General features: G+C 40.6%; 1 protein-coding gene across 1 annotated transcript; it reads left to right on the top strand.

Moving 5' to 3' along the window:
- On the top strand, positions 1-26,322 carry IL1R2 (interleukin 1 receptor, type II). Its single transcript, XM_006884604.1, has 8 exons — positions 1-64; positions 1,259-1,517; positions 10,226-10,406; positions 15,713-15,887; positions 18,396-18,458; positions 22,622-22,757; positions 25,201-25,343; positions 26,174-26,322. The coding sequence occupies exons 1-8, from the start codon at positions 1-3 to the stop codon at positions 26,320-26,322; spliced, it is 1,170 nt and encodes a 389-aa protein (XP_006884666.1).
- Positions 26,323-27,187: the final 865 nt, after the last annotated feature.

The raw sequence follows: 27,187 nt of genomic DNA, 5'->3' as shown, positions 1-27,187 counted from the left end.
ATGTTCGTCTTATACATGGCAATTGCAGGTGCTTCTGCCTTCATTCAGCCTGAGGAACACACAGGTAAGTAGTCCAGCTGCCACACAGGGAACCTCTTGGCTGTGGCTTCTCTGTAGAAAGCAATTGTCTACCTAGTTCTCACGAAATTAAGGTGTGAGCTAGTCATGCTTCATACATTCCCTTGACCCACATCTCTTCAGCACCACACCAGCCAGGGCAGTGAGTCATCCAAGGAGTGCTTTGGGGGAACCCCTTAAGAGGTGTTTTTGGATTTTAAACACCTAACCTGTCATAACCAACTTTCTTTTCTCTCATTGCAAATCCACTTTTCATGACAAAGATGAGAAATGGGCACATTTTATAATTCAGTTTTCTTTACCATATGAACCCCTTTTTTACTATAGTTTTGTAGTTGGGGGTAGATAGCAGCCCTAAATGTATTCTTTGGAAATGTAAAGGCCTAAATCTCAGGAAGCTCATGGCCTTCGAATGTCGGTCATCACTGTGCCTCATGTCCATTGACAGAAGCAGCTCATGTATGACGGGCCAGGAGGTTCCATGATTTGGACTTTTGCAAATACCAGCAGTCTCTGGATGGCACATTTTTGAGCTTGACTTCTAAACTAAGAGGGAGCCCTAATAGTCCTAATGGCTAAAGCGTGGTGGTGCCAATCCAAAGACAAATGGTTTGAATCCAGCGGCTGCTCTGTGGGAGAAGGCTGAGCAATCACCTTCTATGTGATTTACAACCTCTGAAAGCCTGTTGGATGGTCAGTTGTGAGATGGTTCCCACTCCATAAAATGAGGTGTTTTGGGGTTTCTTTTTAAAACCAGCCTACAGGGAGCTCTGGTAACTAACCCTAGGGAGTTATGCTGCTAACCTGAAGGTGGTCTTTCTTTGGTGGTTCAAATTCACCAGCAGATACATTGGAGAGAGATGGGCAACCTCCTCTCATGTGATTGACTCCCCAAAACCCCAATGGAGGATCAGCTGAGTCAGTTTGACTAGAAACAGGGAATTGTTTTTTTTTCAGTCTTTTTTTTTTTTGAGACTTCCCTAAAGGTTGGCAACCCAAACCCACTAGGAGACCAGAAGAAAGGTGTGACCACCTACTTCCCCAAGGTTTACTGCCAAGAAAACCTGATGGAGTAGCTTTAGTGTGTAACTCAAGGGACCCTAAGGCTAGAATCCATTCCAATAGCAAAGCGGTTTCGCTTAAGTTTTGTTTTGTGATCTGTGAGCTCTCTGTTCTCCAGAAGCTGCAAGAAACTGCCAATTCCAAGGCAAATATTTCAAGAAGTTCTTCAGGGTGGAAGGAGAGCCTGTGGTCCTGAGGTGCCCTCAGGTGCAGCCTTGGATGCAGACGTCTGCAGGTCCCCACTTCATCACCTGGCATAGAAATGACACTGGTGGGAACACCGAGGCAGGGGACGAACGCCTCTGGGTCCAGGACCAGGCTCTATGGATCCTGCCAGCCTTGCGGAGGGACTCTGGCACCTACGTCTGCTCGGTCAGGTAAGCCCTCTGGGATGAAGGTGGAGGCCGGCTCACTTCCTGATTGGGAACTCTTCATTAATCCTCCAGAGACACCCCAGATTAGATTTCAGACCCGGGACTCAGAGTCCAGATTGTGTTCACCTTGCTGTCCCTCAAATATTTGCCACATGCGGTCTTTCCCTTAGAAGTCCTCACTCCCTCCTCTCTACAAGTGTTTGCTCAACTGCCCCGTGTTTGGAAAGGACTTCTGTAACCACTTCATATAAAGCATTCTTGTCATTGTGTAACATGTCCCCTGTTGGGACAAAACACATGAAATGATTGGTTTTAAACACTAGAGATTTATTGTCTCACAGTTGAGGAAGGTAGGAGTCCAAATTCAGGGAGCTGCCTGAATCAAGCTGGCTCTTGCCCCGGCCCGTGGGGACGTCAACGTTGACCTGAAGGAGGGAGAGTGGGGCTGAAAAGGGACAAGTGGTGCAAAGAATGGGGACAAGACAGATTCCTGATCAAGTCCCACTTTATTAAAGTTTTTTCAGGCTTTTATAGGAATTTGCCTAGGTATATTACGTAGGCTGGGTTACTGTGGAAACTCAGCCTCAAGATATCAGTATGCTGCAGGAATGAGGAACACTCCCTAAGACCTTGAATTACACACACTGAGCTATAGAAAGAAGCAGTTTCCTTGAGACTGGGTAGAGATTCTGAGCTCAACTTATCTCTAGACATGCCAGGCAGGCCTTTATGGAATAGCATTTAGTGAGCAGTATAAAGCAACTTAGACCTTAAGTCAGGAGCCTCAAAAGTGGCCCTCGACAGGCTCTGTTCTGGGGAAAGACATTTCTTGGTTTCTTCTGGCTTCTGGGAGCCCCAGGGTCTCCTTGCTGGTTTCATCTCTTAACTGTACCTTTATGGCATACTTTTTTCTCTGTCTCCCCCTTTCTTTTTTTATTATTTTATTTTGGTTTGCATACAAAATTTGAATACATTGTGTTTCTCACTTTCCTTCATTCACATTGTTTTATAAACTTAATCCCCCATTGAATTATGCCTACCACTCTGTCCTTTCAGGTCTCCTCTGATTTTCCCCACTTTCTTTACTTCCCCTCCCTCCTCTCACCAAATTTTGCTACACTGTGATTTCTGGATCCCTATACTCATTTTGGTGAAACATTCTTCTAGTTCATGCAACCCTGGTCTGTCCACTTGCTGTGCAGAGGTAACTTGTGTTTGCTGTGAAGCCAAACACTGTGACAGTGATGAATCAAATACGAGAATGGTTACCCATGGTGGACAGAGTTTTGTGGAGCTCCCAATTAAAACAAGCTTGGAAGCAGGAATGGCATCCACTTCCATAATAGCTTGCCTCTGGAAACCCTATGAACGCGGAGAGAGGATGAAAGTTATACAGGTGTCCAGGACTTTCATTCATAGGGTCCCTATGAGTCACCTATGACTCGACAGCACTTAACAACATACACATTTTACTTATTATCCTTCTATTTTTACAAAATGGTCTTACACAGTATTTGTCCTTATAAGCTGAGTTAGTTCAGATGAGTTAGTTTAGATTCAGCTTAATGCTCATCAGTCTCTCCCAAGTTATGTAGTAATTTCTGAAATTGTTGCTTCTGAGTACAGCATACATTCATGTGAAGGCAGCACAATTTCTTAATCTATTCAGTTGTGGTTATTGTCTTCCTCTTTTATATGAACACAACTCAGATGGGATCAGGGTCCACCTTACTCAGAAATAACCTAGCCCCAGGTAACTTCAGGAGCGCTGGTGACCAACTCCCTAGGGCGTCACACTGCTAACTGAAAAGCCTCCCTTTGAATCAAGCTGCTGCTTCACAGGAGCACAATGGGGTGTTTCCTGTGCGATTGATTTTCAGCTTCAGAAACCTAATGGAGGGTCTGTTATGAGTTGGTCTGACTCCATGATAATGAGTTTGAGTTCGATGTTAACTTACCTTTTTTGTTCTTGGCAAATAAAATATGTTTCTAATATGTAAAACAAGACTTAGCTCAATACCTTTAATGCACTATTTCATAATAAGATCATGTATGCATATTATGAGGTTAGGACTGCAGTGCCTCTTTATGGGGATATGAGTAGTAGCATGGAGTTCTGCTGCCAACCCGAAGGTACACAGTTTGAATCTTCCAGCTGCTCCCCAGGAGAAAGATGAGCAGTCTCCTTCCTTGACTTACTGCCTGTGAAAACCTGCCAGAGTCAGGTAGACATTGATTCTGACTTGATGGTACATAACAACAACCATTCTATTTGCTATTTTAAAATTCAAGTCTCCATTTAAAAAAAAAACCCAACTTCTTTCATATTGTATATGTGTGTCTATTTAACTTTTGCCTACTTCATGATATAAACCTCATGCGGCAAGGAACTTGGCTGTTTTCTTTACTACTGAATCCAAGTAATAGAGATATAAGAAAATAGGAATAGAATTTTAGACCTAGGTGAGACATTTGGAATGAATGAATCCAGCTGTGGGTAATACAGGAGGCTCTGATGGTGTAGTTCATAGGGTGTTTCACTGCTAATCAAGAGGTGGAACTTCTCTGGCAGTTTGGATCCATGCAAGAAAGATGGGCCATCTCCTCCTAGGCATTTTACATCCTTGAGAAACCCACTCGAGGGTCAGCTGTGACTTGGTTGCCACTCAATGGTTCAATAAGTTTGGGTTGGTTTTTTTGTAGTGTTTTGTAGTGAAGAAGTAACCAAGCTTCAGAGATCTGAAGTCACTTATAAAATTCCCACAGGGGCTGGTGGTGGAGCTTAAGCTGGTATTTGCATCTGACACTGGATCCAGATGCTGTTTGAACGAGAGAACCACGGGTCTAGTGTTGGCCATCTTGTACCATTTTCATGGGGCTATTATGCTTTATTTACTAACGGAAAGATTGACAGCCCACCTAAATCACTTTAGAACTGGGTGACTAATGTCTGAATAAGCAGTGAAAATTCTGTGAAACACAATTCAGTCACCATGATGAAAAATCAGCTCAACGTGATTTTTTTTGTTTTTTAGTTAGAGGAGAGGGTGGTAGTGCTGAAAGAATTGCAGCTGACCCTCCATCTGCTTGTGAAATAGCATTCCTTGCCTTCTTCCCAACAAGTTCCTCAAACATGTTCCTTCCACAAACCTGATTTAGAGTCTTACCACACGTCATAGATTTATTTGATTCTAGGGGAAACTTGTACCCAGAGATGATGTTGTTGTTGTTAAGTGCCGTCGAGTAGCAGACGACTCATAGTGACCCTGTGAAAGAGAGTCCTCGACGCTTGGGTGCCTTTCATCCTCTCTCCAGGTTCATAGGGTTTCCAGAGGCAAGCTATTATGGAAGTGGATGCCACTCCTCCTTCCAAGCTAGTTGGAAGAGGGGAGCTCCACCCCACTCTCTGTCCACATTGGGTAGCCAACCGTTAACACATTTGACACATCAGTGTTACAGTGTTCAGCCTCATGGCAACCACAAGTGACGTGGTATGACAACTTGTACACCAGGGCTATACGACCTAGAGGAATGTCTGAACAAAAATGATGAAAGACAGGCCCAGGGCCGTGGATTAAAAGTCACCCACCTTTGTGCCCAGAGATAGTTATATTTAAAAAGGGAATCAAAGTGGCATTCTTATCGCAAAGGCATTACCACCAGCACCTGGCAAAGTTGTAGACAACCTGAGCCCTCTTCCCAGGCAGGGTATGTATGTGCACAGAAAGCGAGGTTGAGAATCTTTTCAAATCATACGCAGCTTGGCCCCACCCTTTTCTCCTTTTCTACTCTCACAAGCCTATCCCCTGCTGTAAACAATTTAGGCACAGGTTTAATCTTGTCGATGTAACCTGCTTAGGAAGCAGGTGAGCAATCTCCTATTTCTGTACACAGTTGCATGATTATCTGATTTTACATTAGCTACAAATGAATAATTATTTTGTATTTTCAGTGTAAAAATTCTAACATTCTCCAAGGAGTGCTACTTAGGGAAACACAGTGGTGTTGGAGGGTGGGGAATAGATAAAGAATTTGGAGTTAGAAAATTTCAAACTCTTAACCATCATTCTCCCTGTGGTGAGACCTGGCCTGGTTACTTGATCTTTATGAATCCAAGCTGTTTTTCCAGTAAAGCAGTTTGTTAGGAGGTTTAGCTGAGACCACATTGTTTGGCCAGGGGAGCACCAAAATAGGTCCTTAGTAAGTATATACTTTGAATTGCCCTCTGCATCCCCCAAAGCAGTCCTTATGAATTGGTGACTACAGACTCTCTGGTGATACATAGACATCGCTGAGAATTGAGATGACTGAGACTTGAGCTGAGTCACACTTGTCTTGAAGCTCAGCTTATACTTAAAAGAAATTATGCGTAATACCATCATTTTTCATTCTTGTGGACAAAAGATGTTTGATGTTGAAGAGGGAGTGGAAAGGTGTGCCAGACTTTCCGGAGTGTGGGAGAGTTCCTCTGAATGACCTTGGAAACTCTCTTCGCATGCTAAGCTCTTTGGTGGTTACAGTCTTAGGGATATTGTCCATTTCTGTGATTCTTTTTGATCTGTGCCATTTACTTGCATGTATTTTCTGCAGTTGGAGTAAGCAAGGTTATGCTGCTGTAACATTCGTCCTCTGAATCTCAGTGGCTTTAAACAAGATTAGCATGAGTCAGCAGGCACTCTCAAATGCTGGTCACTGCAGAGGAAGGAAGCATACCCTAGAGGGTTTCTCATGGACATTAAAACTTTGATGCACTAATGATACATGTGTCATTCATTAAATATAAAGTCATGTAACTGTGCCCAACCTCAATGGGGTCAGGACATGTAAGCCATCATATACTCAGAGAGGGGGACCACTGTAAACCCTAGGCAGGCAGTCCTGATTATAACCACCCTTTATCATGAGGCTACCACATGGCATGAGATTGGTCATCAAATCCCACCAATCACCCACCCATACTTTTTATAAAATCTTTTCAAGGAGTTGTCTTTTCCAAGTGGAATTGCCAGATGAATTATGTGAACAAATTAGTAACTCTTGGTAGATGTAAACAATGAGCTTTTACAGATTTTCTCAGAGTCTTCCTAGACTTTCAACCTTGTCTCAACTCCTTAGTAGTCACAGATCTTGCATTTTTTTTTACTGAAAATAACACAAGAATTCTTCCCTCAGCATGTAGGCAAATCTATGACATAAGTGATATGTAAAACCCTCCCCACAGGTCTGACATGCAGGTGTGCACTCAGGCAACTGTCAGGATTGCTGGATTGAGTGTGCACTAGTCTTAGACTTGCCTCTGTGTTTCTTCACCTTGCAACGGGATTGTGTCGTTTTCCAAATTGGTAGATGGTAACCTGGTGCATTTCTTTGAGCAGAAAGTATATGCTTGCCTTTCTTTCTTTTTTAACCCATTATGGAACAAATACTAACTTTTATGCATTTGAGTGAATTAGCTTGATTTTTGAGTATTAAGCTCTTACCTATGATTTTCTATTCGCTTTTTCCCCTTCACATTTTTCGCCTGTTGGCGTATAAGTTTTATTTTTCTGTAGAAATTTTTTCCCCTCATCAAACAACATTATAATACATCTCTTTTTTGAGCCAGAAACTTAGCTCTGATCTTACATTTTTGGGGAAACATGGACTTGGTGACAGAAATGAAGCTGGAGATAGAATGATTGAATTTTGCACAATCAATGACTTATTCATTGCAAATACATTTTTTAAGAGACATAAACGCAGGTTATACACATGGATTTCACCTGATGGTATGCATAGGAATCAGATCTATTACATCTGTGGAAAAAAACGCTGGAGAAGCTCAATATCAGCTGTGAAAACTAGGCCAGGAGCTGATTGTGGAACAGACCACCAACTACTCATATGCAAGTTCAAGCTGAAGCTGAGGAAAATTAAACCAAATCCACAGGAGCCAAAATATGAATTTAATTTCATACCACCTGAATTTCAGAATCATCTCAGGAACAGGTTTGAGGACTTGAACACTAATGAACGAAGACCAGATGATTTGTGGGAGGATGTTAAATGTATCATCCAGGAAGAGTGCAGGCGGGCATTACAAAGACAGAAGAGGAAGAAAAGACCAAAATGGATGTCAGAAGAAACTCTGAAGATTGCACTGGAGCGTAGAGAAGCCAAAGCCCACGGAAGAACCTAAGACACTAAAGAGCTGAACAGAAGATTCCAAAAGGCAGCATGGAATGACAAAGCAAACTATTACAATGAAATGTGCGAGGAGCTGGAGTCGGAAAATCAAAAGGGCTGAACTCATTCAGCATTTCTTAAGCTCAAGGAACTGAAGAGCAAATTCAAACCTCGAGTTGCTACAATCAAGGATGCTTTAGGCAGAATGTTAAATGATCCAGGAGGTATCAAAAGAAGATGGAAGGAATATACTGAGTCTTGTATCGAAAGGAATTGGCAGATACAGAAGAATTTAATGAAATAGCATTTGAGCCAGAGCCTATGGTGATGAAGGAAGAAGTTCAAGCTGCTTTGAAGGAAATAGCAAAAAATAAGGCCCCCGGAATAGATGGTATACCAATTGACATATTTCAGCTAACAGATGCTGCTGTGGATGTGCTCACCAAGTTGTGCCAAGAAATCTGGAGGACAACCACTTGGCCAACTGACTGGAAGAGGTCTATATTTGTTCCCATCCCAAAGAAGGGCGACCCAACTGAGTGTGGAAACTACAGAACAATATCATTGATTTCACACGCAAGTAAGAGTCTACTGAAGATTATCCAAAAACGACTGGAACAGTACATCAGCAGAGAACTGCCGGAAGTCCAGGCTGGGTTTAGAAGGGGTTGTGGTACTAGGGATATTGTAGCTGATGTTAGATGCATCTTAGCTGAAAGCAGAGAATACCAGAAGAATGTCTATCTGTGTTTCATTGATTATGCAAAGGCATTTGACTGCGTGGATCATAACAAACTGTGGCTGACTCTGGGAAGAATGGGAATCCCAGAACATTTAATCGTGCTAATGCAAAACCTATACTTGGACCAAGAGGCAGTCGTCAGAACAGAGCAGGGCAACACTGCATGGTTCAAAATTGGGAAGGGTGTACGTCAGGGATGTGTCCTGTCTCCATACCTTTTCAACCTGTATGCAGAGCAGATTATCCAAGAGGCTGGGCTCTATGAGAAGAAGCGTGGTGTTAGGATTGGTGGAAGATCTATCAACAATCTGCATTATGCAGATGACACAACTTTGCTCGCTGAGACTGAGGAGGACCTCATGCACTTACTGCAGAGGGTCAAGGACTGCAGCCTTCAATATGGACTGAGGCTCAATGTCAAGAAGACAAAAATTCTCACCACCGGACCAATCGGTAGCATCAGGATGGATGGCGAAGAGATTGAGTGTTCACAGCTTCAGTTTGCTCGGCTCCACGGTCAACACTCTTGGCACCAGTAGCCAGGAAATAAAAAAAACGTATTGCAATGGGAAAGTCTGCGGCTAGGGACCTCTCTAAAGTACTCAAGAGCAACAGTGTCTCTCTGGAGACTAAGGTCCGCCTGATACAGGCCATGGTTTTTGCAATCACTTGTTATGTATCAGAGAGTTGGAAAATGACTAGGGAGGATAGAAGGAGAATTGATGCCTTTGAGCTGTGGTGCTGGAGAAGAGTATTGAATGTACCATGGACTGCCAAGGAAACAAACAGATTCATCGTAGAGAGGGTTAAACCAGGCTGCTCCTTGGAGGCAAGGATTCTGGGGCTTCGCCTGACATATTTTGGACATGTTGTAAGGAGGGACAGGTCTTTAGAGAGGGACAGCGCAGGAGGGGAAGACCCTCTATGAGGTGGATTGATTCAGTGACTGGGGTAATCGGGATGGGTGTGTCAGAGGCAATGAGATTGGCACAGGATAGAGCACGGTTTAGGGCTGTTATACATAGGGTTGCTATGAGTCGCAAAGGACTTGACGGCACATAACAACAACAACAACAACAACAACAACGACAACCTTAAAAGACTTTCTAAAATTATCTTTCCTCTTTCCCTCCATTTTCTCTGTGCCTTGTTTCAGCTCTGTCCATTTTCACCATTTTTGTGGTCTCAGTAAAATTATGACATTGAAGTTGTTGTTAGCTCAACTCAACAATAATGATGTAAAAAGTTCCCAAGCTCATTTTCCCCTTACAGTACTGTGAAACCCTTTATAGACTTCATACTAAGTTTTTGGAAATTAAACTATGGTTGGTAAAAAATTCCTGGGACCAGTAAAAAAAAAAATTCTTAAAGGGGAAAAGTGGCTCTTAGGAAATAATCTGTGCACTAGGATATGTCTTGATGTGGTATGGGGTTGGTACATGCTATTGTAGGGTTACATAATCCCATATTTTAGACACTTTAGGGTCCCCCAGAGAAGTCTGGGTTGTTTGTTAGTGGTTCATGATGATGGTGAAATTAAGCTGGTGGGAGGCCCCCTGGGAAAAATGGGGGACACATCACTGTTTATATAGTAATTATAACATTTTGGTTTTGTCCTCTGAGAACTCAAAAGGAAAAGAGGCAGAAGTATTGTAACACACATCAAGAAAGTACAGAATGTAGAGTTTAAGGGGGCTAAGGAACTATTCCTAGTGGCAGTTTTATTTTGCTTTTATATCTATCAACTGTTTTGTTTTTGTGTTTGGTTTTTTTTTTTTTGTGGTGTTTTTTTTTTTTTTAACAGAAATGCCTCTTACTGTGATGAAATGTCTGTGGAGCTCAGAGTGTTTGAGAAGACAGAAGCCTCTATTCCATTCACCTCATATCTGCAAATCCTCACCTTGTCAACTTCGGGCTTGCTAGTTTGCCCTGAGCTGAGTGAATTCACCCGTAACACAACAGACTTGAACATTCAGTGGTACAAGGTACAGTTGTAGACATTGCTATTTCATTAAAAAAGTGTTTTAGCAACCATAAAACTCAGCTCGAACCCACTGCAGCTGTATCTGACTCTTACTTAGCTCATCCTCCACTTGGTTTCTGAGGCTGTAAATCGTATGAGAGGACATTGAGCATTTTTCTCCTGCAGAACTGCTGGCGGATTTGAACCAGTGTTTATCAGCAGGTAACTCTTTTTAGATGATATCACCTACTTATCTCTAAAGATGACACATTTCTTTTTACATTTCTGCACGTTAAAAATTACTAGTTTTTTTTTTAAATAAAAGAGTCACACTTCTTCTACTCTGTTAGCCCTGGGTGGCGTGAGTAAGAATTGTGACAGTTTCGTCTTTTGAGGACAGGATAAGAAATGAGTTTACAATGAGTAATTGCAGATGGAAATAAGCTTTTACTCTGCTCTTTGTTAGCACAAATTTAGGAAAAATTTACCGGTTTATGTAACAACTTTGCATACATCATGGACTCCCTGAGTGGGACAAACATTTATTTGTTTACTACTACCTAAAAGTTAGTGGTTTGAACCTATTCAGATGGACCTCAGAAGATAAGCCTGTGGTCTGTTTCTGAGAGATCATAGCACTGTCACTATGAGTGGAAACTGACTTGATATCTAGCGAGCTGTTGACTTCTAAAATGAAAATGACTTAAAAATAATTACTGAAATGCTTCTGAACATAGTAGTCAATGTTACTGTGCCTATGTAATAATGCTATTTTCTAAACTCTATTTAAAGATTTCTATTTAAGGAAAGGACAGTGAAACTCTTTCTCACATTCTTTGGGCATGTTGTCAGGAGAGAATAGTCCTTGGGAAAAAAAAAACACAATCAAACCATTATGCTTTGAAAGGTAAAAAGGAAAAGAGGGGAAGAACCTCCACATGGATCGACGTAGTGATTGTAATGATTATATATGCAGGATGATGAGGATGGTGCAGAATATGACGAGGCTCCGATGCGTTGTTCACAGGGTTACTATGAGTCATAGTTGACTCAATGGCTCTTAACAACAACAATGACAATAATGATACCTAAAAGATATTTTCAAAGCTTATGGTAATTTTTACTTTAAAGCAGTAAATATTAATATAATTTAGTCCTTGCCTAGTTGAGTAAATACTGTTTTGTGGTTTGTGTGTTTTTTTTAAATTTAAATAATTTATTTATTTTTAAAAAAATTTTGGTGGCTCCTAATGTGATGAACCTCAGGAATTATCTCTAGAGACCAGTAGTCCGTCAGCTGCAGCTTATGTGCCATATTGAGCTGTCTACCTATTACTGCTTGGTCTAAAATAATTTTTAATGAAGAATAATATTTCATGACATGTAAACATCACATGAAATATGTTTCATTGTCCATTACTAAATTTCTAGTGGAACATAGCCATGCCTGTTCATTTACCTATTATTTTTGCTGACAATAGTACCATTATTAGTTTACATACTTTCACAAATGTGGTTATTAGTAAGGGGATTGTAAGGGGAAAGTTGATTTTTCAAATACAAACAATAATAATTAGAAAATCTAGGGAATGGTCTATGTTGTCAAGGGTCCATCGAGTTTGACTTGGCCACATGGATGGGCTGGGACATGAGAACTGGGTTATGTTGATCTAGTCACAAGTAAATTGGCTAGTCTTATCATTAAGTATGGGGGAGAGAATAGTCTAAAAGTATTATATTTTAGGGCATTATTTTTATCGTAGGAGTATGCAATGAGGGTTGTAGAGTGGATTATATTTGGGGCTAGGGTGTGGGGTTTGGGGAGGTGCGGGGGGGATTGTGTACCAATGAGGGAGTTTTTCTTTTGCTTTTCAAGGAGAGGAGCAAATGGGGGGGGGGTTTTGTGCGGGGAGAAGGGTGCAACAATGAATGAATGGAATCCCAAAATCTCTGTAGATGTTCACTGAAATGAAAAATAAACAACCTAAATTAAAAAAAAAAAAATTGAGGGGATTCAGCAGCAGAAACTGAGAATCTTACCTATTACTTTTGGATACTTACTCCCCCAAAACAGCAGCTTTTAGTAGTTGTAACAGAGACAATAGGATTTGCAAAGCCCCATTTACGATCTGGCCCTTTATTGGAAATGCTTGTCTACCTTTGGTAGACTATAGATTAAAAGAGAGTTATAATGGCTTGTTAAATTGGATTCCCAACACAAACGTATGCCTTTCAAATCCACCAGCTACTCTGTGGGAGTATCTTGTCCTGTATGATTTCCTGTCTCTGAAAATTCACTGGAGGATCAGCTATGTTGTTATATATTCTATAGAACACAGCAACATAGATTAAAACCAAAATATAGAAATTAATCCTGCAGTCAATAATAATTTGATTAGTTCACTAGGATTATAACTACAGATTTATAGGTGATATATACATTTTCTATCTATCTATCTATCTATCTATCTATCTATCTATCTATCATCCATCTCAATGAGTGTATAAATATCTATATATGTGTTGTTGTTGTTGTGTATTGTTGAGTCAGAAATGACTCCTAGCTAAGCCTGCAGTAGGTTTTCAGAGGTGGTAAATGACACAGGAGGAAACTGCCCATCTTTCTTTGATGGAGTAGGTGGTGAATTTGAACTGCCTGCCTTTGCGTTATCAGCGCAACTCCTTAGTTACCACTAAGCCATGAAAGCATATTTACATAAATACTCTGGAGATATATATGTCTCACTTTAATGTTGAAAGCTTCTGAATAGTTTTATGAAGGCAAAGTAGCCAGCTTCTACAGCCCCATTGTAGAATAAATTTCCTCTTGTTTTAGAATAGTCATAAGGACAAATGGAGGATTTCACCAAGTTGAACTTGCAACTCTGCTCCATTGTTTACATGTTGTGCAGTTTTGGGCCAGTTACTTTACCTTTCTAAAAGATATTACTCTGTGAAATAGTCACTAATAATCCTCAAAACCTTTAGTGCAAGTGGACTTTGATTGGCTGCTTATCTAAACATTGGCAGTTCAAACCTACCTAACTAGCTCCATGGAAAAAGGCCTGGCTAGCTGCTTCCATGAAGATTATCATCAACAAAACTCTATGAGGTAGTTCTACTCTTTCATACATGAAGTTGCCCAGACTAAGAAGGGACTCAATGACAGTGGGTTTGATTTGGGGATTGTTTTGAAGTTGAAATGAAATGATGTCTGTGAAGGACCTATGAAGACCTCTAAGACAGAGGATCTCAATAAATATGTGTGGGCAAAGATATTACAGTGATGATGAAAAATATTTTTTCATAATATCAAGTGTATATGGTGTACAAGTCCATTCTAAACTCTGACATGCAACCCAAAGTCACAGAGACTTTTAATATCACCATTTTATAAATTCTCATTGCCATCAAGTAGGAACCAACTCATAGCTGAGGTGACTCACTGAGCTTCTGAGGCTGTAAATCACACAGAAGAAAATTGCTCATCTGTTTTGCTTGAGCAGCTTTTGAGTTTTCAGTTCAATTCCCTGAACTAAGCCACCAGAGCTCCGTTTTTATAGATTAGAAAACAGAAACATAAATGTAAGAAACTTGGTCAAGGTCACTTAGTTGGTGCAGTGAAAATTCTCCCAGAGGCAATCAAGTTCTGCACACAACTGCTGCACGGGGAAACCTTGATGGCTTGTGACCTTGGAAAAATTTTGGTGCTGGGACCTATTTAGATTTTCTTCCAGTTTGACCATGCCTGATGCAGGCCATGGTCTTCATGATCACATGCTTTATCTCAGATTGTTGGACAGTGACTACAGATGACAGAACAAGAATTGATGCCTTTGAGCTGTGGTGCTGGAGAAGAGTATTGAGCATACCATGGACCTCCAGGAGGTCTGTCTTGGAGAGTGTGAAACCAAGTTCCTCCTTGGAGGAAAGGATTTTAAAGCTTTGTATTGCCTACTTTGGGCTCGCGGTCAGGAGAGACCAATCCTTGGAGAACGACATCATGCTCAGAAGAGTGAAGGAACAGTGCAGGAGAGGAGGACCCTGGATGAGATGGATTCACACGATAACTGGGGCAATGGGATTAGGTGTGAGACTGACTCAGTATAGGGCAGGGTTCAGATTTGCATTACATAGGGTTTCCTGTGAGTTACAGGAGACTGGATGGCACATAACAACAACAATTAGAAACAAGGAAAGGTGGTGGTGCAATGGTTAAAGGACCAGGCTGAAAACCAGAAGGATGTCAGATTGAACTTATCATCTGTGCCTAGGAGGAAGATGTGACAGTCAGCTTCGCAAAGGTTTATGGTCTTGGATTCCCTGGGGATGGTTCTGCAATTGACCTTTGGTTCCTATGACTCAGCATTGACTAGGCAATGAGTTAGAAACAATGCCATTTTTCACATTTAATTAAATATACTGCAAAGTCATACTTTGTCATTGTGATGAACACCTGGTTTCAATTATGTCCATGTTTTCATTTAGAATAAGATTATGAAATGACTCAGATTATATTTGACTAATGTAAACTTTCAATTATCATGATTTTGAAAGAAATGTCCCTGAGAACATTTTGTGCTCATTAGAATGTTTTATCAAATCTTACTTACTTTTTGGAATTTTTTTGGAAGCCATGGTCTGAAGGCTTGATTTTGCAGGAAAACCTCAACAGCATTTATTCATATAAGAAAAAATAAGAGAGCCATTTCTCCCATTTTGTTTTTTCTCTGAAGTTTTCTTTATCTTTATTGACTTCTAAAATGATGACGACATTAAAATAATTACTGCAATGTCTGAGTATTGTCATGCGAATCACTATTCCTACATATATAATGCTCTTCATAAACATATTGAATGCTAAAAGATTTACTTTGTCCAAGAAAAGAAAATCATTGTCATTTTTTTTATGCCATTTAAACTAATCCAATACTTTTATATGCTGGTAAATTTCCTTTTCCAAGAAATGAAGGTAGATGTATGTTCAAAGTACAACTCTATCAAAGTAAGTACCAAGTCAATTCTTGGCTTATAAATTGGTGGCAATGTTGATTTTGTTGCTTTGTACCAACTTGGCACTGACCCATAGCTGCCCTCTAGCATTTTTCAGAGGCAGTGTATCAGATGGGAGGAGACTGCCCATCTTTCTTCTGCAGAGCAACTGGTAAATTTGAATGGCATAGCGCATTAGTGGTGCAATTCTGTACCAGTAAGGCACCAGAACTCCCTGTTACATGTATTGGTAGATACCCATTACTGTTACTCAAGTTTCTGAGATATCCACCGATGTCTGGTGTGACTTAACCTCCCTCCCCTCTTTATTTAAAGGATTCTGTGCTTCTGGATCAAGACAGTAACAAGTTTCAAAGCTTGAGGGGAACCACTCGTTTATTCATACGCAATGTGTCCGAGACAGATGGAGGCTATTACAGCTGTGACATGGCATTTTCCCACAATGGCACTCGATACACCATCACACGAAATATCAAAGTGCGTATCAACGGTAAGTCCTTGTCATAAAGGTACTTTCCCTTCATGCTCAGTAACAAGAGTGCAAAGAAGAGTTAATTCACATAGAATTCCTCAGATGACTTTGGCGTGAATGACAAAGACAACCAGATAAGACAACAAGTCAAAAACATCAGGTTAATAAGACATGTGTGTTGCACTCTGAAAGGTACAAAGGTGGCAAGTGATCTGAGGAATGGGGAGTTTCTGGAAAGTTGTGATAGGGTTCCATAACTGATGTGAATACACAATACTCACTCACGCACTCACTGCGTTCACTCACCCATTTACTCACCACTGTTGAGTTGGTTCGGACTCATAGTTACCCTCCTTGGGGTTTCTGAGGCTCCAAATCACAATGAGAGATTGATTACCAGTCTTCTCCTTCAGAGTTGCTGAAGGACTTGAACTCCCTGAGACTCTTAGTCTTTGGGTTAGCAATGCAGCTCACTATGGACTATCTCCCTAGCGCTCTCAAAGCACACTGCCCAACAACAGCAGCTCATTGGCATAAAGATGGAACCGGCTCATAGCTGACTTTCCAGCAGGTTTTCAGATGCTGTAAATGGCTCCCGAAGAGACTGCCCATCTCTCTCTCTCTTGGAGCAACTAATTGATTCAAACTGCCTGCCTTTGAGTCAGTAGTGCAAGTCCCTGTTAATTAGGCTGCCAGAGAATGACACAGAAGGAACAAAAATCTGCTTTGGGAGCCGCATTGGTAAAAAACCCTGCTGTTGTTTGTTGTTGTGTACCATTGAGTCAGAAATGACCCATAGTTGACCCTCCAGCAGGTTTTCAGATGTAGGAAGTCACACCGTAGGAGACTGCTCATTCTCTGTATTCAAGTGCAGTTGCCATAATCTTAGGTGTAATTTCAGGATGTTTGGTTTTATTTGACTTTCTGATCAGAAGCATGCACTTCGGCATATCCAGAGGAATGACCCTCTTTGTCTTCTCTGAGACATGTCTAGTTGCCTTTGGTATCAGGATCTCATAGTGAGAGATCTTATTTATTGAATTTGTAGTGAAAGTGATGCTGAGAACAGGGGTGACTAGTTTTTAAAAGTCTGTTCAGCATGTACTGTTTCCTACTTGCTGAAGAGGGTGAGGGGCATAATAGCATTTAAGTCTTGGTCTCTGCTCAGGAGAATGTGCTGTTTTTCCTGATCTGGCATATTCTTGAATGATAATAGGTAACACAATTGGAAGCTTTAAGGGAATTTCAGAGAACTTTGAAAATGTATTGTTAAATGATTGATGTAAAAGAGGGAGTCTAAGCTTTGCTCACAGAAAACCCTGCGCTTAAGTTTAGTGAAATCATGCCTCCCATGAACTGGTCTCTAAATTTGTTTTATTGTCCTGTAGGGATCAATCCCATCAACTCCCTTTATTCCCCACAGGGCCAGAGATTCCCCTTAGCTAGAACGGTCCGTCCTAGTCCAGTTGGTTCGATACCACACGTGAACAGTAGGGGGCAGCCAACCTACATCTTATCCAGTGTGGCAAAGGTGGTTGGTTCTTGCTGGTTCTCAGGAGGTCAGCTGCTTTTTCAGACTTGCAACATCTTGGGTGACTTCCCAGATCCACTGAATCATTTTCTCTAGGGTAGGGAACAGAGGAGGACGGGTTAACACTCTCTTTTTACAAACTTTGCAGGGGATTCTGACACAAGTTTTGAGTTGAGGACCACTGGTAGACTTAGTCCTTGAGGCCCTTCCTTTCAAAGGGGCATTGTGAGGGGCTCCTCATGGCTGGAAACAGCTGGCAGGGAGGGAGGGAAGAAGCTCTGTGCTTCTCGGGTTATGCTGTCACACTGCTTAATGTTTACACATGTTAGAATTTCAAAATGCTCCTTGGTGGAAGAAGTGAGAAGCGGCCAGTTATGGAGAGGGACGGGCTTTCACTCACTCTAACTCTTCTTTTTTGTTCCATTTCAAGGGCCTGGCTTCTTCAAGCTGGCAGGAGCTCTGCCTTTTGGAGAGCTGGGTTCCATTCCCTAGGGGATCCACCCTTACCTCCCCAAGCAGTTTATCTAATGAGTGAACAAAGACACTAGAGGCCAATACTATGAGTTTTGAACCCTGTGCTTTTTTTTTTTTTTTAAAAGAATGGATCCCCGGCAGGCAGTGGAAAGATATTTTAGGGCAGATCTATGTTTGGATAAAGTTTACAATGTGGATATTGTAAACTACTATTTGAAGGCACTCAGGAAGCCTAGGAAGGGTATGTATGGTTAATGATTATTACAGAGCAAAAAAGTCTGTGAGGGGGATGTGTGTGCTTGTCTATGACTTCTTCCCATAATCTCACTGCTGGGAAAAGTGTTGGCTAGAGATGTTCAATTTTTGTACCAAGACTATTTTCTTGCCAAAAGCCGATTCTCTCAATGTCTGGCCAAACTGTTAAGGGTAACTAATTAATTAGCCAAACAATGGGAACTTGAACATCAGCTTGAAAGGAGAGTTATTCCTAATTGAGTCTCTTTTCCTTTCATCTTTCTCAGAAAAAGAAGAGGAGCCGATTCCGGTGATTGTGTCACCCCACCAAACGATATTAGCTTCAATGGGTAAGGCCTGCTGGCGCTGTGTCACTTGGCCCACATTGTCTCAGGTTCTGACTGAAAGTACAGAACTCTGGAGGGCGGGTCTCAGGCCCCTGGTCTCTGCTCTGTGTGCCTCTGTGGTGTCTGGTGCATGGGTGTTTGGGTTGAAGCCCTAGAAACCTAGTATGTGAGTCAGAAATATCAACTACAGTGGAGTAGTCTCTTTGTCACATGTCGTTTCAAAACAAGTCGACCTTGCTTCATGAAAGGTCCACAAGAAAATGAGAGTGTATGTATATATGTTTGTATGTATCTATGTTATATATGTATATATATATATATTTATCATTCATATACTTGTGTTTCATGCATGCATGTTTTATACAATCTTTCATTTACATTATATTTCATTCATGTATATTGTGGCTTCCCCCTGTACAATCATCTTAATAATAATTACTTGTGTGAAAGCATGGAAGCTAGCTACTTTCTGCTGTGGGCCCTAATATCCCCCTTTCACATTGCCGTTTTCTGATTTTCTCATCCCTATTAAACCAAGAGAACAAACAGGTCTGTTCTGGAGAGGGTGAAACCAAGTTTCTTTCTGGAGTTAAAGAATGTGAAGCTTTGTCTGATATGCTTTGGACATGTTGTCAGGAGGGACCAATCCTTGGAGAAGGACATCATGCTTGGAAGAGTGGAGGGAGAGTGCTGGAGAGGGAGGCCCTGGATGAGATGGATTGACACAGTGACTGGGGTAATAGGAGCAGGTGTGTTAGAGACAGTGAGACTGGCTCAAGACAGGGCAGGGTTCAGAGTTATTGTGCCTAGGGTTGCTGTGAGTCACAGGCAACTTGATGGTACGAAACAACAAGAATCAAACCAAGACTCTGAGGGAACAAGCAAGTAAGCATGTCGTTTTTGTTTAAGAATTCTCTGTTCAACTTGGAAACGTTGAGCACCTGCATGTTTTTTTGTGTGTGAATTTTTCATTATTTTAAAAACTGAAGCAAGTTTTAAAAATCTCTACACTAAAAAAAAAACAAACCAAAAAACCTACCAAAACAAACCCACAAAAAACCCCCACTCCAAAATGTTAGAAAACCCCAATCCATGAACACTTTTGGTAGAGGTTATTTCATGCCATGAAAGGATTAGCTGTAAAGTCCCATTATATAATTGGCACCTTTGGTATACATTCTGTATTATGAGCAGTGTTTGTATCTCATTCTCTTACTTGCTAACACTTATTCATAACCCCCAAATCAATACTTGGTAGAACTTTTGTGATCATTAGGTGACATGTGAAAGCAGTAAAAAAAAAAAAATCTGAGTTGTTCCACATGCCTGCTCCTAGCTGGCGGAATAAGGTGACACTCAGATCCAGAATATAAACAAGAATCCTTTCTGAGGTACATTTAGTACCACTTTCTTTTTCATTTCTTGTCCTTTTCTTGAGGATTCAATGTGTAAAATAGTTAAAAGCATATTACCGAAGTGCTGTTTAAGTGCTCCTCAGTCAAGAAGTTTGTGATGTGCTTTATGGAGGAAACAGATGTATTAGGTAAACTTTGCTTAGGCATGAGTTATAGCATGGTTGTCTGTGAACTCAGTGTTAAAAAAGGAAAACAGAATTCGATTACATGTCCTTGAAGCAGAAACACCCAAAAGTCACACACTGGAATACTATACAACATTCAGGAGCAACGATTTTGAAAAGTACTACATAATTTTGGAGGGACTGGAGAGCATTATGCTGAGTGAACTAACTCTATCTAATAAGGACAAAATACTGCATAAGACCATTATTGTAAAAGTAGAAGGATAACTAGTAAAACATTTATGGGGACCCAAAGGGGGAAGGGGTGAGAGCAGAAGGGTGAGGATGGGTAGGGGTGAAACCACAGGATTGAACCATATGGTGGATAGAGGGAGGGGGTGGAGGAAATGGGAAAGATCAGGTGCACACCCGAAAAGACAGGGTAATGGTGGGTACAGTCCAATGGTAATGAATTTTATAAAGCATAATGCCTGGGAGGGAATGATTGTATGAAACACAATGTGAATGAAGGCTAGTGCTAAACACAATGTATATGATCTTTGTAAGCTAACCAACATGACAACAACAAAAAAGGTTATATATTGATTGGTGAAAATGGAGACTGTAGGCATTTAACCTTGTATTTCCCCTGGAGCAATGTTTCGATACTCATTAATTCAGTGTTCATGGACACTTTGGAGAAGTTAACTAGTCTAAGTTGTGATAATGAACTGTATTTAAAACAAGCAATCAAGCAATCAAACAAAACTTGATTGATGGACAGCATTTCCTTAAGAGTCTGTAAAGTAAGGCAGGCCCAGACTCGACTGACCCTTTAGACATAGTTTCTTGTGGCCAAAGCAGCTGGTCGGTTGGGTGAATGAGGTGATGGAAATTCTGGATAGAGTTGGCATTTGTGAGTCCACCCTTTAGTAGTGGGCGGGTCCCTCCATCTGCTGGCCCTTATCAGACAGTCCACTGCAATCAGTGAAGGTGGCAGGAACTGCTGCAGTTACAACTACACACACACACACACACACACACACACACACACACACACATCCCTGTGCTCTTTTTGTATGATTGTTTTTGTACGATGCTTTTGAAGTTCTTGCATTCATTTAAAGAATCCTAGTTGTAGAGTCCTAGTGAGTTTTCACTTCTGCTTTTTTAAAAAAAATATATTGTGCTGCTGGTGGTGATAAAATAAATGACATAAATGTTGCTATTTTAACAATTTTTAAATGTTCCCTTCAGTAGCACTAATTACCTTTAAGATGCAGTTCAATTATTACTACTATCTTTCAAATTTATGCAATTCTTCAAACAAATTTATCTCCCTGTGTCCTCCGGATAATCACTGTATTTTGTATTTCCACTGCGAAGACCACTTCCTTCATTTATGACAGCTGACAGTCTGCTAAGTGCTGGAAGGGATAGTGGGAAAAGTGGTGTCCTTAATGTGAAACTTGTGATTGATTCACTGATTGAACTTGTGTTCCTCAACTATCCCCTGGTCACTGCTTCCCAGTCCCTCGGGGTCAGGCACAGATGCAAGCTGCTTTATGTGGGGCCGGCACTGGAGGGGTTAGAATCTAAGCGAAGCCACACCCTCTTTCTGCCCAGAATTCTCTCACCTGGTTGCTTTTAATAAACTAGTGTCATCGCAGAGTTACGTAATTTCTGATTGAATGCATTTCTCTTACCTGAAGGAACTAGGGAAAACTGGTGGAGTCTGTAGAGAGCTGAGCTGCTCACTCAAAGGCAACGCCTCTCTGGTGGTTTGAACCCATCAGTGGCTGCATGGGTGGAAGATGGGCAGTCTCCTCTCAGATGGTTTATCTCCTCTGTTAACTCACGGGAGGGTCAGCTATGAGTCAGTTCCAACCTGACAACAGTGAGAGACAATGAGATCCGAGGGAGATGTTTGAGCTCATATGGTTATTTAACAAGGGAGAAAAGACTTGGCATCCTGACTAGGAAATGGTGCCAAGCTTATCAGAAACCACTATGCAATTACCCAGGAGGGGAATAAAAAGTGGGAAGGAGATGTGCTTTGTTTTTTCTTTTTGTTCTCTTGGTGAATTAGAAAGGGGGGAAAATCACTTACAAGATGTGTAGGGCAGAGAGCCCCATTCACTTAAGATATGGTTACCTTCTGAGGGATTAATATGAAATGAGAGCCATTTGGAAAGGGAGAGTATATTTTTGTTTTTTTAGTGAGACCCCAGATAAAATTTGGTATTGAGATCAGCAATGGTAAGAATGAAAGAATTGAGGTGTTAATTTGGATTTTTCAGTAAATAGAATAAACTTGGGAGGAAGTCAGCGGTGGAATTCAGAATGCCCTGAGTGAGAGATTAAGTGGCCTTCGGAAAGACACTTACTTCACTTGCTCTGAGGTTTTTTTCTGCCATTAGACCAGTTTCTAGAACTGGAGGGCATTTGATAGACACTAGAGCGATACTAGAGCTCTATCTGACCAGAATAATAAGAGGAACCAATTTTCCTTGTAAGGAAAGAATTGCCTGGTTAAGGAGTTTAAAAAGAGGAGGAAGAGTCCACAGCTCAGGTTTGCTGGTGGATGTGGGGAGCTCCTTTTCTGTGCTGGGCCTCATGATATATGTGTGTGCTTTGCTGTATACAGGCTCAAGATTGACAATCCCATGCAAGGTGTTCCTAGGAGTTGGCGTCAAATCAATCTCCATGGTGTGGTGGACAGCCAATGACACCATCATAGACAATGCCTACCCAGATGGCCGAGTGACTGAGGGGCCAGACAGGTATGTGGACCCCTCTTATTTGACATATTAGAAGAGTATTCTGGACAGAAATGTTTGTTGTAGGGCCTCTGTTAAATCCACTCTTTTTTTTCAGAGATGATACCACACCGAAATTAAGTATCACACACACATACTGTATCAAAAAGTATATTTTGAGTACACCTCATTGCTGATCCTTAGAGCTGTAAATTGCACAAGAGATTACCCATCTTCCTCCCAAGGATCTGAATCACCATCCTTTGGGTTGGCAGCAAAACTCCTTGTCCACTAGGTCACCAGAGCACCTTATATTTATAGGTTTTAGAGTCTAAAGAAATGAAGCATTGCTAAGGTTGATCAGCTGTTCCTTTGAATCAGACATTATACAAAGATACCATAAAAGGAGTGAATGACAGCTAATAGGCTGATAGTGATTTTGCACTTAAGCCTTATTACTTCATTTTTTGGGTACTTTAAAAAATATTTTGAAGCTAATACTTACGTCTTCTTCCCTGCAACCTGAATCGCAAACATTTTAATAAATCCTTGAGAAGACTCAGATCTAGCCACAGTATCTGGAGTGTCTCCTCTGCTTCTCAGGGAAATGTGGGGCCTTAGACTCCATGGGAGGCTTCAGTTAAAAGAGAGTGTTCTATTCTTGTGAGCATTCATTTCTAGAACACATTTTCTCACTGAAACTAGAACACCTAGACCTCATAAGTGGGAACCATGTGGTTATGAAGAGAGAAGACATTAAACATCCCAACTTCTGAAGTCTTTTTTCAGTCACGGTTTTAATACTTTGAATTAGCATGTTCTTTTACCACCAGCCATATCTATTAATTTTTTTAAAAAGTCTTTTGAGATGCAATTTACTAGATAAACCAAATTGTGTGTGATTTGTTCAAATGTGGCTTGCAAAATCTTTGTTGTGAAAGAATTAGCTACACAATTCACATGTCCTCTGTTAGCTAACTCACAGCTTTTATTTACTTAAAGAATCATAATTCTCCCCTCCTAACCCTGTTAAAATACAAATAACCCTCATAGGTCTACAACAAAACGTTGTTGTTGCTGTTAAGTGTCATGAGGTCAGTCCCACTCAGAGTGACCCAGGACTTGGGGATCGAAACCTCGCTCTCTCCTACAATCCCCACACATTTGACCATGGTGAAGCCCATGTCTGCAGTCTCTGTATCAATCCCTCTTGCTGAAGGTCTCCCTCCCTTCTCCTGACACTCTGCTTTTCCAGGGAATGTGTTCTGATCTGTAGTAGGGAAATATGCGTGCCTTCAGATTTCTCTACCATTGTGAATGTCAGTCATTAAGACAAAAGCTGCTTCCTAGGTCTGTCTGCACACCTCCTCAAATCAGAAGTTCCCAAATGAGAGCCAGTAATGGAGAGGAAAGGTGGGAGGATTGATTGTTAAGGACTGGAGTTCTGGAAACTACCTAGCTTTGAATATGCAATTGATGACACAGCAGTGTCCCCAAAGAAAACATTTTTATCTTCACTGCTGGTTCTCATTTGGCTATTTTTCAAAGGCCTTAACAATTATATTTTCCATTACTCAAACCTAGTTACTGTTACTGTAACACCTCTCCTGCTACAGTGACTAGCACCATCTGTACCGCTTATGCTTTCAGGACAGGCTTGCAAATTCTCCCCATCAGTAACCAATACAGTAGTGTCGGCTCCCAATTTGATAAATCTTGAAATCGACTTAAGCACAAATGATACTTCTTCTTTTCTTTAAAAAAATCTTATGTATTTTTGTGGAAGTTTATATGGCAATTTTGATTCCCCTTTGATACTTCTTATCCAAATTGTACAGATTGCTCAGTGACATTAGTTACGTTCCACCTTCCCCCCTCACAATGGGCCACATTCTCTTCAGTTATGTTCTGTTGGTTTCATTCCCAGACCTCTGCTTTCCTCTCCCCTATTTAGTGTAAGAATTGAACTTTTGGTTTCATATTTTTTTTTAAAAAAAACACCTTACCACTATATTTGCAGGTAGCATCCTCTACTTTGTTTGCCAATTTGTTATTTTGCTAAAAGGTGACCTAAAGGGGATATAGTTCTGGTTCAAGGTTTAGAATAATACTCTCATAAAATTTTCTTGTTCAAGGTTTAGAATAATACTCTCATAGAATCCTCTTGTTCAAGGTTTTGAATAATACTCTCATGGAATCCTCTTGTTCAAGGTTTAGAATAATGCTCTCATAGAATCTTCTTATTTGACTTTGACCAGTAAGTCTGGACTTTTTTAAGAATTCGAGTTTGGCCTCATTTTCACCTGTTCTCTCCAGGAGTGTCCACTATGCCTCTGATAAGAAGGTTTCATAATAGCCTTCTAGTTCAGGTTGGAAGATGCTTCTTGTTGAGAAAGTATGAATGTCTAAATCCTAAGACAAGCTTACATATGATACATCATACTTGACTAAATATTTTCTCACTCAGGGAATATTCAGAAAATAATGAGAACTATGTTGAAGTGCCACTGATTTTTGACCCAGTCAAAAGAGAGGATTTGGACACAGATTTTAAATGCACCGTCACTAATAGATTGAGTTTTCAGACACTGCGCACCATGGTCAAAGAAGGTAAGTATTTGGGGTTGCTGAAGTAGAAAATAACGTGTTTGATGTTCTGTGGATGACTGGCAAAGCTCCTAGCCTCTGATTCCTTTGTGTTTCCTGCAGTGTGACACTGAAATAAAACCTCTGATTTCCTGAGGGTGGAGACTGGACCATCTTTCAAAGAAAAGAAATAATAATACAATGAAAAATAGTAGCAAGCTTATTTTTGTAGAATAAAGATAACACATTAGCTTGCCATAAACTTGTAAACACCGTTTTATCCACAATATGTTCTTCACTAGACCACTAGCATCACCACTGTCCTTACATGACCTTGAGAGGAGAGAGGAACATCCTTTGTCTCAAAGTTTAGAATCATCATCTTCCAGGAGCAGAGGACAAGAAAGATACAGAGTTCAGGATAGCTTTAGACTTCCCTGTTATGAAGAAAAATATATTCTGGTAGTGGTGACTGTTTAATTCTTATGGTACCCAGAGTCATTGGAAAGGGGAAACCATCCATGACTATATCACAGTTGGTAACTGAAATCTAAAGAGATGACATCCTACATGCTCACTTTACAACTAGGCCAACGCCTCGAGGCTCACCTTTCTCATCTATGTTCTTCCCTTCTGATGGATTTTGTTCCACTTGGCTTGTTTCTCCAAGGTCACATGCACCTTCCTTAAATATCCTTGATCCTTGTATAAATGATATACTTTCTGAAAAGCCAAACCACCTATGTAAGAAACAACTATCCAATGCCCATTCCCTTTTCTTTGTAATCCTGCTCTCATTTTCCAATATATTGGATTGGGATTGTCCCTCTGACCTGACTCTGTTCTTCCCACAGCATCCACCTTCTCCTGGGGAATGGCAGTGGCTCCCCTCTCGCTTGTGTTCTTGGTTTTGGGAGGAATCTTCATGCACAGATGGTGTAAACACAGAACCAGGAAAGCATATGGTCTACCTACAATGAAGATTGAACAGGAAGATATTTAATACCATCTAATGAAAAGAATTAAAAGAAAAAAATTCCAAGTACAAATAATATATTTTATTATAAAAATGGCTCTTTCTAGAAGGACTCTGTTCATTTCTCAATTGTTAATAGAACCTCTAAGTTTATAGTGAGTTTGTAATAAAGCAGTGAAGTACTGTGTACCTTGTACTATGTACCTTGTGTCTGAAGCTGAATGTAGGAGTGTGGTTTTGGGGCTTGGACATGCATGTGTGTAAGAGGTGATTAGTTCTGCCATTTGTGACCAAGAAGAAAGAATGAGCAGCCCTCAGGCCTTGGTAAGAGTTAAAAATATCTAAATGAGTGTTTAATTCATTCATATATTCTTTTTATAAAAAGCAATATGCATATATTTGGCAAGGCTCTATGGGAAGTGTTATAAAGAAAAGGGATTTTGAGCATTGTACTTGTCTAAAATCTTTCAAGACAAGATCAAATCGACAGCAACAATTTGAAAGATTAGATGGGAACCTTACGGGAAAGTGAATTTATGTTAATACAGTGGGACACCTTAGCAAAAGAGGATGAAGATAGCTGAACAATTTGAAGAATGTAATCTATGCCACTAAATTGCGTACACAGAAAGTATTGAACTGGTGTATGTTTTGCTGTGTATATTTTTCACTACAATTATGATATAAACATTTTTTAAAAGAAATTTATTTGGGACATGGAAAGGCTGGTTTGGAAATTCTACAGAAGAGTAAGCAAGAATTAGTGAATTTTTTTGGAAAAAGTGATCCAAAAGAGTAGATTGTTAGAAAGATCCACAGGTTGAGACAAAACACCTTTGGAAACAGAGCAGAAAGCAGAAAGTGTTGAGATAATTGTATAAAAATTGGAAAA

Source organism: Elephantulus edwardii, unplaced genomic scaffold (assembly GCF_000299155.1).
Source record: "Elephantulus edwardii isolate Elephantulus edwardi_28Jun2011 unplaced genomic scaffold, EleEdw1.0 scaffold00036, whole genome shotgun sequence".
Classification (NCBI taxonomy): Eukaryota; Metazoa; Chordata; class Mammalia; order Macroscelidea; family Macroscelididae; genus Elephantulus; species Elephantulus edwardii.
Note: the sequence above shows the minus strand (reverse complement) of the source record. Positions and strands in the feature narration are given on the sequence as shown.

Bases quoted from the DNA above. Each gene is read 5' to 3' on its own strand.
- IL1R2 (XM_006884604.1), top strand. From the start codon at position 1: ATGTTCGTCTTATACATGGCAATTGCAGGTGCTTCTGCCTTCATTCAG. The intron at 1,518-10,225 runs GTAAGCCCTCTG...TTTTTTTAACAG, and splicing joins ACCTACGTCTGCTCGGTCAG to AAATGCCTCTTACTGTGATG. The intron at 15,888-18,395 runs GTAAGTCCTTGT...CATCTTTCTCAG, and splicing joins TATCAAAGTGCGTATCAACG to AAAAAGAAGAGGAGCCGATT.